At 42.5% G+C, this 15,956-nt stretch overlaps 1 protein-coding gene across 1 annotated transcript; it reads left to right on the top strand.

Annotated features, from left to right (window-relative positions):
• The first annotated feature begins 12,303 nt into the window (after positions 1-12,303).
• Positions 12,304-15,542, top strand: GADD45B (growth arrest and DNA damage inducible beta). Its single transcript, XM_069964492.1, has 4 exons — positions 12,304-12,438; positions 13,069-13,170; positions 14,091-14,307; positions 15,150-15,542. The coding sequence occupies exons 1-4, from the start codon at positions 12,395-12,397 to the stop codon at positions 15,261-15,263; spliced, it is 477 nt and encodes a 158-aa protein (XP_069820593.1). The 5' UTR covers positions 12,304-12,394; the 3' UTR covers positions 15,264-15,542.
• Positions 15,543-15,956: the final 414 nt, after the last annotated feature.

Here is a 15,956-nt window from a genome sequence, read left to right as displayed (position 1 = left end):
TAAGAAACTAATTTTTAACTCTGTTTAATGAGTGGGGGTCCCCATACAGGTTCCTGGTACAGAGATTGTAAGTAGATAATTTTTCTTCTTCATTGCTTCGCTATATACAGAAGTACATATACCTCTATTTTTCTCAAAAGGAAAACATTTTGTTACTTTTTTTTTTTTTAAAGTAAAAAATAAAGTAAAAAAAAAAAAAAAAGGATCTCACCTACAATACACCAAACAGCACAGAGACAAGCCTCGAAATTTCTGGAACAAGGTCATTTGGAGTGATGAGACCAAAATGAAACTTTTTGGCCAAAACCATAAACTTTACATTTGGAAAGGTGTCAAAACAGTGGTACACAGTGAACCTGTCATTGGTTACAGCAGAAGAAGTGAAGGTTCTGGAGTGGCCATCTCAGTCTCCTGACCTCAATATCATTGAGTCACTCTGGGATCTCAAGTGCGCAGTTCATGCAAGACAGCCCAGGAATATACTGGAACTGGAGGCTTTTTGCAAAGAAGAATGGGCAGCTTTACCATCTGAGAAAAAAGAGAGTCATCCACTACTACCACAAAAGACTGTCATCGATTTTAAAGGGGCAATACACGGTATTAAGAATTGGGGTATTTAAAACTTTGATCAGGTTCATTTGGAAGTTTTTGTGATTGTGATTTACAAAGAGAAAACACAGTAGACAATCCAACAAGAAAGAAAAAAGTGATGGCACTGCCTGGCTCTCCACTAGATGGCACTATCTCAGGCTGGGTCCGGTATGTGGTGGTGCTCAATCCGAAATAAACATGCTGTATGGATCGTCAAAGCGGCACTAAGCCGCGAAACTGCGGTCACCCACCTTGTCTCCCCCGTTCCCCCTGCGCACAGCAATAAAAGCCGGATGGTCTGAATACACTGCTGGTGAGTGCCTCCTTTTATCCTTTATTCATTGTTCAGAAAACACAGTAGTTTGACGATACATGGCTTCCCCAACCACAAACCATGAGTGGAAAAAAAATTTCTGTTATCATTAGAGGTGAGCAAATCGCTGATCTAAATGAAGCGATGCGCTTCGCTTGATTTGTGCTCCGCTCATCAAGCCCCAGCCTATTAGCACTGCTCCGCTCCCCTGTCACTCCATTCCAGATGCCTGGGGAAAACTGGATTCAGCCCTGGGAAACTGGGAGAAGTTCCCAGGATCATACAGGAGGAGAGCAGGAGTTCATAGCTACCTTGTCGGAGTCCAACACCACAAGACAACAAGACTATCCACTGTGCCACCCACAAGGTAGCTAACAGCTCCTGCTCTCCCCTATGTCATGCTGTTCTTTTTGCTACAGATTCCACTGAGCTCCAATTTATCCCTGCAGGGCTAAAATCAATGTGGAGTACCGCCAGCCCATGTGAAGGACACCTGCCCCACCCACCAGATGACTCCACCTGTCATCATGTTCAGTGAAAAGAACAGGAAACAGATACTGAATGTGACATCATAAACAGGGTGGTCATGTGACTGAGTCCAAGAACAAAAGAAGAGCTAGCAATAAATAATAAAAATGTATATAGAACATACAACACTCACAGGAGTCAATGAAATGCTAGTTTAAAGAAAAGTCCCATACAATCCATTTTAAATTAGCAAACAGTTTCAGGGTCGTCATAACAGCATTAAGGGCCCCTGGGCAGAGCTGTGAACTGTCCCCCCCCCACCTTGACACCCTTCCTGCCTTCCGAGCCACATCTACTTGCTTTCCTGCACAGCTCTAGGCTATACTCTCTCACTGCTTTTAAAAGGGAACCTGTCACCGCCCGTGCCGGGGTGAAGGCTGCCCGACCCCCTGCTAGAGCCCCAGATACTTACCCCATCTCGCCAAGTCCCGCTCCTGGAGGCATTCCCAGGACGGAGATATCCTTGTCAGAAGGCCAACGCGCGTGCTGCAGAGATGAGTCCGACAAACATAGAGAATGAATGGCTCCATCTCCGTCCCGGGACCAGGTCCAGGAGCGGGACTTTGCGAGATGGGGTAAGTATTCGGGGCTCCAGCGGGGGTCGGGCGGCCTTCACATCAGCACGGGGGGGGGGGGGGGGGGAGTGTGTGTGTGACAGGTTCCCTTTAAGGCCCCAGCCCAGCGCATGAACACAACGATTATGATGATTTAATTGTGAGGTGCGTGGGTCCGTCGCCTTTTCATCACAGGGATTTGTGAACAGCAGAGCCAGCCTCTAGTGAGTGCCCGGGGGGGGGGGGGGGAATAGGGGGAGACAGCTCCCAACGGTCCCATTCTCAAAAGAGAGAATTACATTGACAGGCAGAGACAGTGTGTTACAGTCAGTACACAGTGCAGAGGGGCCCCCTATGAGTAATGGACCCACGGGCAACTGCCTTCCCTGACCAATGGGAATGATGGCTCTGAGCAGTGCCACGCCAAGCAAAATAATAACAAATATTAAAAATAAAATAAGTGCTGACAAATACATAGTTTTGCCTTTTTTGCCTTTTTACAATTCAAACCAGTGGCATAGCTACCATGAAGGCAGACCAAGCCACTGCTACAGGGCACGTGCACTTGTTATGAGCACTCACAGTTAAATGCAGCAATGCTCTAAATGACAGAGCAAGAAGCCATTGGCTTCCCACCCTGCCAGTCTCTCTTGTGGCCTGAGGCAGCATTGCACCTCCAGCCACAAGACGTCACTCTGCTCTTCAGAGCTAGGAGAATAAAGGGGCTCCAGAGGACTGTCTTGCGCAACGTGAATATGTGTAAGGGGAGGGGAGGGGGAGATTCATAGCAAAGTCAAACGTACATGGAATATTGTGTACAATTTTGTGCACCTGTACATTATATAAGAAGAACATGACTGAACAAGGTAATAAGGGAATTAAGACATCGGTTGCACTGCCCTGCCAATTACAGATTTTGGGCTAACCAGCTTGGATAAAACACATTTTTGATCTGATTACAATGTGCAATGAATGGGCAGCCCACAGATCTGATCTGTATATTAAATGCTTTAGGCTATGTTCCCACAATGTAAAAATAAGGGCAAATAATGACCATTGTTGGAAAACAACTGCTGTTATTATTGATCATGAACAACGGTCGTTATTAGAGATGAGCATGCTCGAGTCGATCCGAACCCGAACTTTCGGCATTTGATTAGCGGTGGCTGCTGAACTTGGATAAAGCCCTAAGGCTATGTGGAAATCATGGATATAGTCATTGGCTGTATCCATGTTTTCCAGACAACCTTAGAGCTTTATCCAAGTTCAGCAGCCCTATCTAATCAAATACCGACCGTTCGGGTTCGGATCGACTCGAATCCGAACCCGGTTCACTCATCTCTAGTTGTTATTTGCTCTTATTAAAACATTGTAGAAACATAGCCTTACACCTAGGCCCATTATTAAGGTTAGAGGAAAAAAAGTTTTTTTTACCATTATGATGGTCAGGACTTGTTTACTGTCAGAACAATGAAAAACAATGAGACTATGGATCTCTGTCATATTGTTATGGTTGATTTGATTATGAAGTTCATAATCCAGATGCCTTTTTCAAAAGATAATATCCCAAGATCTATGTATTACATCTCTGGAGAAAGTTTGTTGATCCAGGGGTTTATTCTGATTGCTATCTTTGTAGTAAGGAAGTTTTCCCACAAATAGCTTTTGATGTTTTTGTGTTTATGGTTTAGACTTGAAGACTTGCTGTGAAAAGAGGTATGTTAATAAAACTGTCTATTTGCATGATTCTCTTGCACCTATTCAAAAAGAATGCAATGTGGTACACACAGATTGCATGTAGCATATACTAGGTGATCTAAATTAAAGAGCTTTGTCCTCCTGATAGATATCCTATAAAGTGTCATAGAAAAAAAAACGTTTGACACGTTGCAGAGGTAAGAGATCATAAGTCCACTGAGCTTCTCTTCTCCTGGCTATATCTTGATATCTGTGGGGGTGATGATCGGCAGATTAGTTTCAGATGTTTCTGCACTAAAAATTAGTTCCATTTATTTGAATAGGGTTGCATCTGCAGCAATTACATTCAGCTCAAATGAACAGGCTTGTTGCAACAAATCTACCTCATGGGAATTTACCAAAAAATTTATGCCACAGTAAAGCCATGTTGCAAAAACATCAATATGATGGTCATCTATTGATAATGACAGCTACAAATAATGTGACTAGAGATGAGCGAACAGGGCTCGGGTTCGAGTCCATCTGAACCCGAGCGTTCGGCATTTGATTAGTGGTGGCTGCTGAACTTGGATAAAGCTCTAAGATTGTCTGGAAAACATGGATACAGCCAATGACTATATCCATGTTTTCCACATAGCCTTAGGGCTTTATCCAACTTCAGCAGCCACCGCTAATCAAATGCCGAAAGATCGGGTTCGGATCGACTCGAGCATGCTCGAGGTTCGCTCATCTCTAAATGTGACCTTCATTAACAAATGACAGACATTGTTTTTACAGCCATCCAGAAAGACAAAATACCATTGTGGGAATATAGCCTAAACAAAAGGTATCAAAATTTGTATATTTTTTTTATATAGCACCATAAACTTTATGGGATCAGAACATATAAAATAAATAATATGTAATAATTATAAAATAGAACATTAGGAGTTTTTAGTATTAAAGTCAGAAAACCCCTTACAATAACTTATATGATGAGTTAACAAATCACAGCAATGATTAAAAAAAACATGTAGTTATACTTGTACGACTTCAAAAGTTAAATAGTTTTGCAATTACATTTATTTTGCAAACTTGCCTTCATCTCCTGGTATGCCCACTAAGCTAGATGAAGGTAGGAAAAGAACAGGCATACCAGGGGAACGAGGCAAGTTTGCTAAATGAATGTAGCTGCAAGAATATTTACCTTGACCAGCCCTACAAGTATAACTACATTAGCTGGAAATACTTATAAAATATCTAGACTTCTTTGAACTAAATAAAATAAATGACCACCAGATGGCATCAATTAAAATACTCACAATGCATGTGTTTTAAAGCCATCGCAATAGCACAGTGAATAAATATATTAATTTCACCACCAGAGGGCATACACAAAAAAAAATCTACTGCAATACAGCCCAAGTATAGTAAGTAAATACAGTATGTCTCATTGCTACAACTTCTGGATTTGGATTTTTTTTTTTTTGTTGTTGCTTTTAAGGACACTTATAGAACTGTTTAACAAATACATGACTTGGAGTCACTGACCATTGACTATACAGTGTATGGACAAACAACTTGGCATGTGCTTCTAGACTCTTGTATAGCTACATTAATTAGGTTAAAAATATGAAATGGCCATATAGCTAATCTCACAAGGAATAATTCCTATGTAAATAAGTATGTTTATCACTACTGAGTAGCTAAGCAGTATAGCAAAATGTAAGAGCAGTAAACTAAGAGAATCATTTAAAAGACTCAATGGAAGAATTTATGATCTGCGTACATCTTTAGCTTAGCGTGAAAAAGTCACAAATGTTTGCACAAGCTCTAATTTGAACAAAAAATTTGCAACTTTTTCCCAGTTAACACCATGCTGAATTTTAAAAAAGTGAATGGAAGAGGGCAAGGTGTAAGTACAGCTGGATTACTACAATACATAGTGTATGTTGTAACTGGATTGTACCTTAGCTCAGAAGTTGGTGTACAGGCAGTGCGGGCACTGCAGTGGCTGAGTTATTAAGTGGCATACACCTCTTAATGAATTAGCCAAATGCAAAGGCCACTGGATTTTTCTAAGGACCAGCGTGTGAGACGCTGTTTTTAGTAATTTCCCCCCAATTTGTCTACCTATTGCTTCTAAGTAGGTGATGATTCCCAAATGGGGACTCTGCACTATGCGTTAGAACAGTGAACAGCTAACAAGCAGCAGCTCCTGTTGTAGTGGTTCTTGCCCAACCACGAATTACATGGATGGCCATTCATCTGATTAACCACATGTAATGCAGCATTTCCCTTGTAACAGCTACTGCTAGGAAATGATAAGCCAATCGTATCTTCCCCAGTAAGCTCACCTGTTCACTTTAAGGGTTTTTTACATCATTAAGACATTCTACATGCAGAACCACTAGGACCCCCTGTGATTATACACTCCTCCCCTATCTTGTAAATAAAGGATAAGTCTTAATGGAGCTGTAGCAATCAGCTTATCACTGTGGAGCCAACAATATCAGGCACAAACAGCTGAAGTGGGGATTCCTGGCATCGGTCCCCAACCAATATGATATTGATGGATTAACTTGAATGGGATTGTCCCATGAAGCAAAGTTGATACAATCAGATGTGTACCACATACATTTATGTAAACGAGAACATGTCCTCTTTTTTTTTGTAAAATAATTTACATCGCTGTACTGTTTTTCTTCCCCATGAATCGAATCACTTCCTGTAACAATGCCATGCAACACAATTTCCCACATTCTCCCTTGCTTGCAAGCTCAAGGGAAACCAAACTGCCTGTATTTCCAGGAGATTGCGGTAGAACTCAGCAAGCCTGGTCCTTAAGAGGTAATATGTTACATAATGCCTCAGTATAAAACTAATTTAATTATTGGGGCAGCTCATTGAAGTACTTCCATATAAAACATCCAGAAAACACCTTTTAAAGGGATTGTTTGTAATGAGATAATGATCTGACAGTAAAGAACGGACTTTAAAAGTCTACTACTGAAATATTGTACTGTGGGAGAATTGTATTATGAGCTTATAATATACTATCCGACTATCATTTAGCCATCTCCTGGTATATTTTTGAGACCTGTAAGGCTGGGTTTACACTACGGAACCAGAGCGGAGAATTTCTGACGGATTCCATAGCTTGTACCCGTTCACGGCCATGCGCCTCTCCACGGGCTCCATAGACACCATTCTATGGGCAGCCCGATTCCGCTATCCGCCGAAAGAATTGACATGTAAATTCTTTCGGTGGAATCCGCCCGGTGTCTATGGCACGGGTGAAGAAGCGTGCGGCCGTGAATGGGTACGCGCTATGGAATCCGTCGGCAATGCTCCGCACGGGTTCCGTAGTGTGAACCCAGCCTTAGGCCACATTCACACGTCAGTATATTTTCCTTGATGAAAATCTGGATCCTCTGTTTTTCATCCGCAATCTGCAAAAAATCATCCGTTTGGAATCTGTATTGTGTTCCCTATTTTTATCCGTTTTTTTGCGGATTTGCAAAAAAAGCTGTAGTGAGGGGATGGCAAAAATGATGTCATTAGCTGTCCCAACCCCCCCCCCAAAAAGGTCACATGGTTGTTTGGGGGCCATTTTACAGTAATTTGCCTATCAGGCAGGATATTTATGGCAGGAGGAGCTTAGTGATGTCATAAAAAAATGGATCCGTGATACGGATGGTTTTGCGGATTGCAATGTACTCAAACGCAAATTTTGTGCTCTCCATAGACTTCTATTGGGGTGTCCGTTCCGTAATTACGGACCGTATTAGAAAATGTCCCTTTTTTTTGTCACAGATTGCGGATCCACAAAAAAAATAGCACCATAGAAAATCATGGGTTGTAATGGATTTCCTGGTCTGGGAAAACAAATGAAAAATACTGATGTGTGAATTTAGCCTTAGAATGTGAAAGTTAGTGAGTTTCCTCTACTGAGCTCAGTTTATAGATCCTATGTTGTAGCTACATATGTCATTTACGAAGATATTTTGAAGTGGAGACACATTTAAAACTGATGTCTTCTTACAGCTACTTGAGTATTGTTATAAAGAAAGAGAATATATTAGACATATGTATCTTGCTAACAGTGTCTGATGAGGTGACTGTGAGATGCCCTGCTGGTTTAATATCGGAATTACTTGCTAATTGATGAATTCTATTAGGGACTTGCTAGTTATGCAACTCTCTACAATGGTGGAACATTACTGTACAATGTAGAAAGTGTACAAAGTGTGCACTGTGTGTGCCTGCTTATATAAGTGCTAATAACGTTGTACAAATAATCCATGGCTCTGACCATGCAGTGAGTAATACAATCCCAGTCATTTCAGGTTTGCACATTGTAATGAAGTGCAGTGTGTAACCTTTTGTCCCAGAAGCAGCCAACACAATGTAATGAATTTGAATAGTGGGATGGAAGAATGTACAGCCGGTCCATTTAGCACATTGATCAGCCATTTACCAAACAAACAATAGGACAAAACACAGGTTAGGTAACACCTTCCAGCTCACCTTTATATTCATGTTCAGGCCATTATCATGTATCATGGGGAATACACATCCCTAGATCACTGGCTGCAGACATGTTTGGAGAGATGTTAATACAATCAGAAATTGTAGGAATGTCCTTAGGACTTGATTTATTTGTGGTACAGACCCACACCCATATCTAAAGACCAGACGCTAATGAAGATAGCAACCGCTGCTTTTGTGATTCTCTCATTAAAATCAATGTTGTAAATGCAACAGACAAAGGAAGATAAAACCCGTTTGTTTTTTTTTAAGTTTGTCTTTATTAATCCAATAGTAAAATCCCAATAGATATCTTATTCTGTGCTATTGGATTTCACCATTGGATAACTAAGGATTGCAAAGTTTCAAAAATATTGGATACTGGTCCTCATCTTTCTTTGCTTGTTACAAGTGTGTTTGGTGCTGTCCCATGTCAGTCTACAAGTCCCAGTTACCACTTGATAAGGGATGAACATACAAAATGTAATATCAAGGGGAAAAACAAACAGCAATAAAGTAAATGAAGACTAGTACATAGAGAGAACTTGTCCGTGATGGCTTACAATCTATAAGGTGAGCGTGTAGGGGACCATGAAGCAGTGCTTTTACATCATGGCTGGTTTCATCTGTAAATACTGTTCAGAAATGGTTTCGAGGAACAAGACAAAGGGCGACATGTATCATCTGGTGTACGGATGATTTTCGGCGGAAAGTGTCAATTTGCATATTTTTTATTCGCAAATGGACGATTTGCGAATAAAATATTCGCATATGGGCACTTCACGCCGAGTACGCCGGGGGGGCGGGGAGGGGGTGTAAAGAGGGCATTACGGGGGGCGCAGACTCAGAGTCCGCACGATTTATCATTTTTTCAGCGCAAAGATACGCCGAAAACCTACTCCACCTTTCAGGTGGCGTAGGTTTTCGGCTGTGCGCACCGACGCGCACGGGATTTATGTAGAGGCGGTCCACCTCTACATAAATCTTCGTAGCGCCGGAGATGCGGGGACATTTATAAGTCCGGCGTAAAAAACGTCGGACTTCATAAATGTCCCCCAAAGAGTTTGAGGTTTCCAAGTCCGTGGCGGTGATACTTTGCAACTTACAGGGCTTTAAAGATCTGCTGTTAAGGTCTAGGTGCCAGATACCACAGGACACTATCAGAGGGGTTTTGGCTGCACAATATTATGTAGGTGGTATAGATGTTAAAAGGATTATGTGAAGATAACAACTTATCACCTATCCACAGGATGGGTGATGAGTATCTGGTCAGCAGGGGTCCGACTGCTGAGAAAATTGAGAGTCTTTGTCCCTCTATGTGAATGGCGCATTGCTTGAGTATGTGTGCTGCCACTCCATTCACTTCCTATAGGACTGCCGAAGATAGCAGAGTGCTATACAATGGTACCTTGGTTTAAGAGTAACTTGGTTTAAGAGCTCAGTTTTTCAAAATAGTGAATTGGTTTAAGAGCATTCCTTTGGTTTAAGAGTTCCCTGTACTGAATGGGAGCGCGAGTGGGGGAGGGGCATGGTCTGCATAGTGTGGTCTACAGCACTGTACTCTGACCCCGGAAGGCTCCCTGACCTTCCAAATCATAGCAGATCCACTTCAGGCTGGGGCTTGCATCAGGGGACAGGACTGTGGAGGTAATCTCTCCATATCTGTAACCCATCTCGCCCCGGACAGAGAGCCCTGCATGTATGTGCCCACATATGTCCTGCTCACTCCTTCATGCTCCCTGCAGTCTCTGTCAGCCCTTGTGTTTCCCATCTCTCTCCATTACTGTACAGTTACTTATATTATGACATATTCAGCTGTTTCTGAATGTTTGTTTGATCTGTTCTACATGTTATTCAGAATAATAAATCATTATTTTTGGGGTATGGAACCAATTGTCTGCATTTCTATGATTTCTTATGGGAAATTTTGCTTTGGCTTAAGAGTGGATTTGGATTACCAGCGCAGTCCTGGAACGAATTATGCTCGTAATCCAAGGCACCACTGTAGTTGTACCCCAATCGCTCAGATACCTCTCACATATCCTGTAAATAGGAGATGAGCTGTATTCTTCGGATATCCCATTTAAAGGACAACTCTGGGCAGGGCAATTATTTGTAAAGGGGTCAGGGAGGGGGAGGCTGAAAGAAATAACATGCACTCATCTCCCCCTGCACTGGGGTCCCACCTTGGCCGTTGAATGGCTGAGCGGGCTTGACATGTCATGTCCCAAGTCCCTTCTCTAACCAGGAAGCGTCCAGGGACCAGAGCAGCAGTACCTGGCACCTTTACAAAAAAATCACCCTGCCTGGAATTGTCCTTTAGGATCTGTCCACACGTACAGACTCGCAGCGAGTCTGTCAGGTCCTGGCAGTTCCCTGTCACTACATACTCGCAGTGGTCTGAACGACCGCTGCGAGTATGTAATTCTGCCGGCCCTTAACCCTTTCGGCTCCCGCCCGCTGTGTCTGTATATACATTACCTGTCCTCGCTGCACGGGGTCCTGCTGTCCTGCTCTCCCGCTTGGCCAATCAGTGTGATGCCCGGCCGCAGCCACTGATTGGCTGGGCGGGAGAGCAGGACAGCGGGACTTGCAGCGTTCAGACCGCTGCGAGTATGTAGTGAAAGGGACCTGCCAGGACCTGACAGACTTGCAGCGAGATTTACGCTGCAAGTCTGTACGTGTGGACAGACCCTTAAGGCCAGGGCTGTATTAACAGCTGCTGCTGCCCTAGGCACTAAAACTGAAGACGCCCCATCTACACGCACCTATTGGCGATACCAGACCTGACCAATACCACCATACCCCCAACCCCCTTGGAAAAGACACCAGATTTACTGGCAAGTCTGAACGGGAGGATGAAAACTAAAAAAATAAAAACAAAAAAATTATTTTTTTCTGTCCCCCTGCTCCCTGGTGCTGCCCCCCTGCAAGGTGCTGCCCTAGGCACCGGACCACGGGTGCCTAGTGGTAAATACGGCCCTGCTTAAGGCTAATAGGTATATAATGTTGCAGTTATATATAAGGGTTAAAGGTGGCCATATAGCTTCAATAACTAATGGCCAACAATCGTCAGTCAGTTATCTCTCCTGTCCTTCCCATACACAGGAACGTTCGGCATTCCTGTCTTCTCTATTGGGGAAGGGGTCAGGCAGTGATTTTCTATCATATCTCCAATGCCATCATCTGTCACTTGATGGTTGGGAGAGCCCCATACACCTTATACTGGCAGCCCAACCTGCCATGAGCAGCAGGTACAGCTGACAAAAGAATAGGGTGTATGGGACCTTAATACAGCCAGTCTGAGGAATAAGAATATACAGTGCAAAATTGTTATATAACAAATTCCTTTTTTTATGATTATTACAAATGTTCCTATTGTCTTTCGAGAGTGGGAAAACAATGAGGACTTTCTGTTAAAACATCGTATGGTGTATGGCGGCCTGAGAACCATCCTGCTTGGTATATGCATACACTGGGGAGAGGACAATACACGTGTGTGTTCTATTGGGGTGTATTGTGTCTCCCTGGCAGTGTGTGAGCCCCCTGTCTGCTGGGGGGGACGTCTCTATATAACCCTATTATATCATCTCATTCCCCTTATTGTTCTCCACAGGGGGGATGCTCCTGTGATGTCCGTGTTCTCACCTAGCGGTTATGCACTTTTCTTACATCCTATGGCATAGTATTCCATACAGCAGACCCCGGCATATACCCAGAGCTCTGTATTTACATTTACCGTGTATGCCATTACCGGTCCCGGTGTGATAGGGGCTGATGTGGTTACACGCCCCCCACTCGGCGTACCCTGGCCGGTGGTCTGTCAGCACTGCGCCCCTCACACGGTCATGCTCTCTTTCTATATCACACATATTAGGGCACCTTACATAACACATGGCAGGCACAGCTAAGCGCACTGTCGGGGTACACGCGTGTACTATGTGCGGCAGGTGTCACGTCCTGTCCCCTCCTCGCACATCCCTCACCAGTGAGCGGCGTGTGGGCGCCTGTCATTGCCGGAAAGAGCCAATGGCGGCGTGTGGCCCCGCCCTCCCCCGCTGACAGCGCATATAAGGAGCGGAGGCTGCGATGTGGAGGAGACGAGCGCGGGATTCCCAGGAGCGCAGGGCTGGATTATCGCTGGGATTATTATACTACACTGTGGATTATTCCTCACCGCAGCTAAGGGGATTCCTACATTATGACATTGGAGGATAACGATACCTGTGGGAACCACAACAACACGTAAGTGCCGCTCCGTATATGTCATGACATGCGTTACCTTCCTATGGTGGTGGGGTATGTCACTTACCACATCCATGCGTGGATACGGTCCCGTCCACGATATCACTGCATGCATATAGTATGATATAGGACATGCAGCTACTTGTGGTATCCAGGGCTCCTAGTACATGTAGCATGCTGTCTGATATCGATATATTACATATAGTCAGTATATATCATCCATATATTACATACAGTGTATATGCATTATATCCAGAGATTATAGATATATATATATATATATAGAGAGATGCTATGTTACATACAGTGTATATGCATTATGTCCAGAGGCGCTATATATATGTATAGATTATATATAGAGATGCCATGTTACATATAGTGTATATGCATTATACCTACAATATTGCTACAATATATACATACATTGTATAATCCATATATGTAATAATCCATATACAAAGTGTTGCTATAATACATACATTGTAGTTGGATTATACACAGCATTGCTCTAATACTGTGTGTGTGTATATATGTATATATATATATATATATACGGGTTATACCCACTATTGCTATATTCTGTGCACTATACCAGCCTTGTACAATTTGTCGCCTGTTGTCTCTATACAGGATGCATCCGGTGGCTATGGCTCTAGAGGAGGTCATTGTTACTGCCCACAGAAGAGATTCGCTGACTATCGGTGTCTATGAATCAGCAAAGCTAATGGACAGGTAGGTCTCAGTGGTTGTTCTACATTCCTTATGGGTCATGTTCTGACCTTAAACTTAGATTTCACTTAATAGACCTGCAAGGTGTCATGTGCTTACTGCAGTAGCCTAAGAGCTCAGTCACATGGAGCCATTTCTAATAAATGATCAACAGAGTTGGTGATCTCATTGTAGTTCTATGGGGCATCCTTATACTTTATGGGGGAGATTTATCAAAGGGTGTAAAATTTAGACTGGTGCAAACTGGCCACAGCAACCAATCACAGCTCAGCTTTCCTTTCACCAGAGCTGGAAGCTGAGCTGTGATTGGTTGCTGTGGGCAGTTTGCACCAGTCTAAATTTTGCACACTTTGATAAATCTCCCCCTATGTGTATGGGTGATGTGTATGTACTGTTACTATGATGAGTACTGTAAGTACATTAGCTCATTAATGTCAGATTTATTTATTAATTGTGTTAATGAGTATAGTCTTTGGACCAAATTTTTATATTTTACTTTTTGTACATTGCTATGGGGGCTGCCATATTGCCTGGGCAGTTTTTAACAGCATTTAGTGACATGCTTTACAGCAAGACTCATGGTCCTCTTGAGATGAATGTAAAACATTACTGAGCATACTCTGTGACATTTGAAAAGGTCATTCCACAGGGAGCTGCTATTGTGTCCTCTATCTACTGATGTCACTTTACAGCAGCCTCCTCTTATCACTACAGATGGAACAGGAAGTCTCAGCTTAGTTTTAGCCCCAGTGGTAAGAATAAAAAATGCAAGATATCAGGATTATTTTTTAATATAGAGAGAAAAATTGAAAATTAGAAAAGTCGTTTTTTTTTGTTTTTTTTTTAATGATTAACATAAAAGCACTATTTGCACAAGTCATTTTCTGATGACCCATTCCTTAAAAATATTTCTTCTTTCACAGAGATCCTGACAGCGTAGTCCTATGTCTTCTAGCAGCTGATCCGGAACATAAAGATGACGTTGCATTAAGCATACACTTTACGCTGATACAAGCCTTTTGCTGTGACAATGACATCAACATTTTGAGAGTATCTGGTCTTCAGCGTCTGTCAGAGATTATTCACAGCCAAATTGAACCAACCTCTGAGCCCATGGATCTGCACTGCATTCTAGTATCGGTGAGTTCCCTTGCTGCATATTTGGCTTTCAAAATAAAATTTACAAAATATTTCAACTGGAACAGTCCTGGTGGTCCTGCTTATAGGGGTCCACTTTTTCAGCATTGTTCCTTTTAGTTATAGTATATCTCTGATAACCAGTTTGGCAGTGGGTTGAGGTCCCCATACCCCAACACAAAGTGTCTAGGGGGGCTAGGATTGTATCGACCTCTGCTGCTCGAGCTGTCTTGCAGCAGCTTGCCTGTGTCCATGGAGAAAAATTCTTTAAAAGCTTTGATTGTTAGTGGTAGGGCATGGCTATAAAACTTTGTCTTGGGAGTATTGCTATGTGTGTAAATGGCTGACAGTGTAAAAAAAAAAGTTTATACTTTCCTATGCTCTCCCAGTGTCCTGCAGCCTTCTGCTGGTGTTCCCTGCTCACCCTGACATTTCTGGCCCAATATCTTCAATGAGAGGCTGCTCAGCCAATCACTGGCCACAATGTCCTGTCAGTCAGTGATTGGCTGAGCAGAGTGTCGCGGAAGAGACTGGGGCATAAGCGGTGAGCAGGGAACCCGGGCAGAAAGCCGGGGGAGAGTAGGCAAGTGTGAACTTATATAATTTTTTTTTTTTTTTTTAAATGTAAAAAGCAAGGGCTTCATGAACAAGGCTAACTATGTCCATGCAGCCCTTGCTGAATGATGATTGAGCCATGTATGGCCTCGGTGGGCGAGTGTCAATCTAAACAGTGTCTGGTCACTGCAATGTGATTGGTATTACCTCATGTCAGATGATGATATACCTACATGTATGTCTTACACCATTGCTGACTGTGCTTTTTTTTTTTTTTTTCTTAAACATAGAATCCACACAACAATCCCTGGAAGTGTTCCAGTTTGGATGAGGTCATCAATTATTGTGCTGAATGTAAATCCAGAAAACAGTGGATACCCTTCATGTCGCTAATGGACAGATGAAGCTATTGGACACTACCTAATACCAGCCACTTTGTGAACTCTGAGCAGTGCAAACTGTCTGTGGCATTCTCAGTATTATGGAGTCTTGGTAAAACACCAGACCATAGCTGAAAATATTGTACTCTGAACACGTTACCCTTTTGTATTGTGATGCATGCAGCTGGCTCTGCAAGGCATTTTTGTACACTCTCTGGACCAAGAAAGTTTTATATTGGTTTTTACCTGTCTGAACTGCTCGTTTCTTTTTTTGGCAAGTTTGCACCTTTTTTTTTTTTTTTTTTTTTTTTTTTTTTTTTTTGCCCGTAGTGGTGCCTTGAAGATGAAAACATTCCCCGGGATCTCTTCATTTTACCTTGGAATGCTGTTCACCTTTACACTCAGGCCTCCATCAAGCCTTATGCCTGATTGGTGGAAACCTCTTCTGTTTTCAAAAGTCATGGAATTAGTTTAAAAAAAAATAAAAAATCTACAAATGTTACATATGAATTGAGCTGTAGAAGCATTCCATAATGTTAAACTATAGAACAAATGAATTTCAAACAATGTCAATGCAAAAAAAAGATGTTAAGTTTCTAATAAATCTTTGCAAGTAACTTATCTGTCTTATCATGTATATATTTACATGTCTGTTCTTTGGGTAGATGGTGGATTGAGCCTCAAAATAGAGTCTATGGGACTAGCTGAACTTCAAGT

This window comes from Dendropsophus ebraccatus, chromosome 3 (genome assembly GCF_027789765.1).
Source record: "Dendropsophus ebraccatus isolate aDenEbr1 chromosome 3, aDenEbr1.pat, whole genome shotgun sequence".
Classification (NCBI taxonomy): domain Eukaryota; kingdom Metazoa; phylum Chordata; class Amphibia; order Anura; family Hylidae; genus Dendropsophus; species Dendropsophus ebraccatus.
The sequence above is the reverse complement of the archived record's forward strand: the minus strand, read 5'-3'. Positions and strand labels throughout refer to the sequence as shown.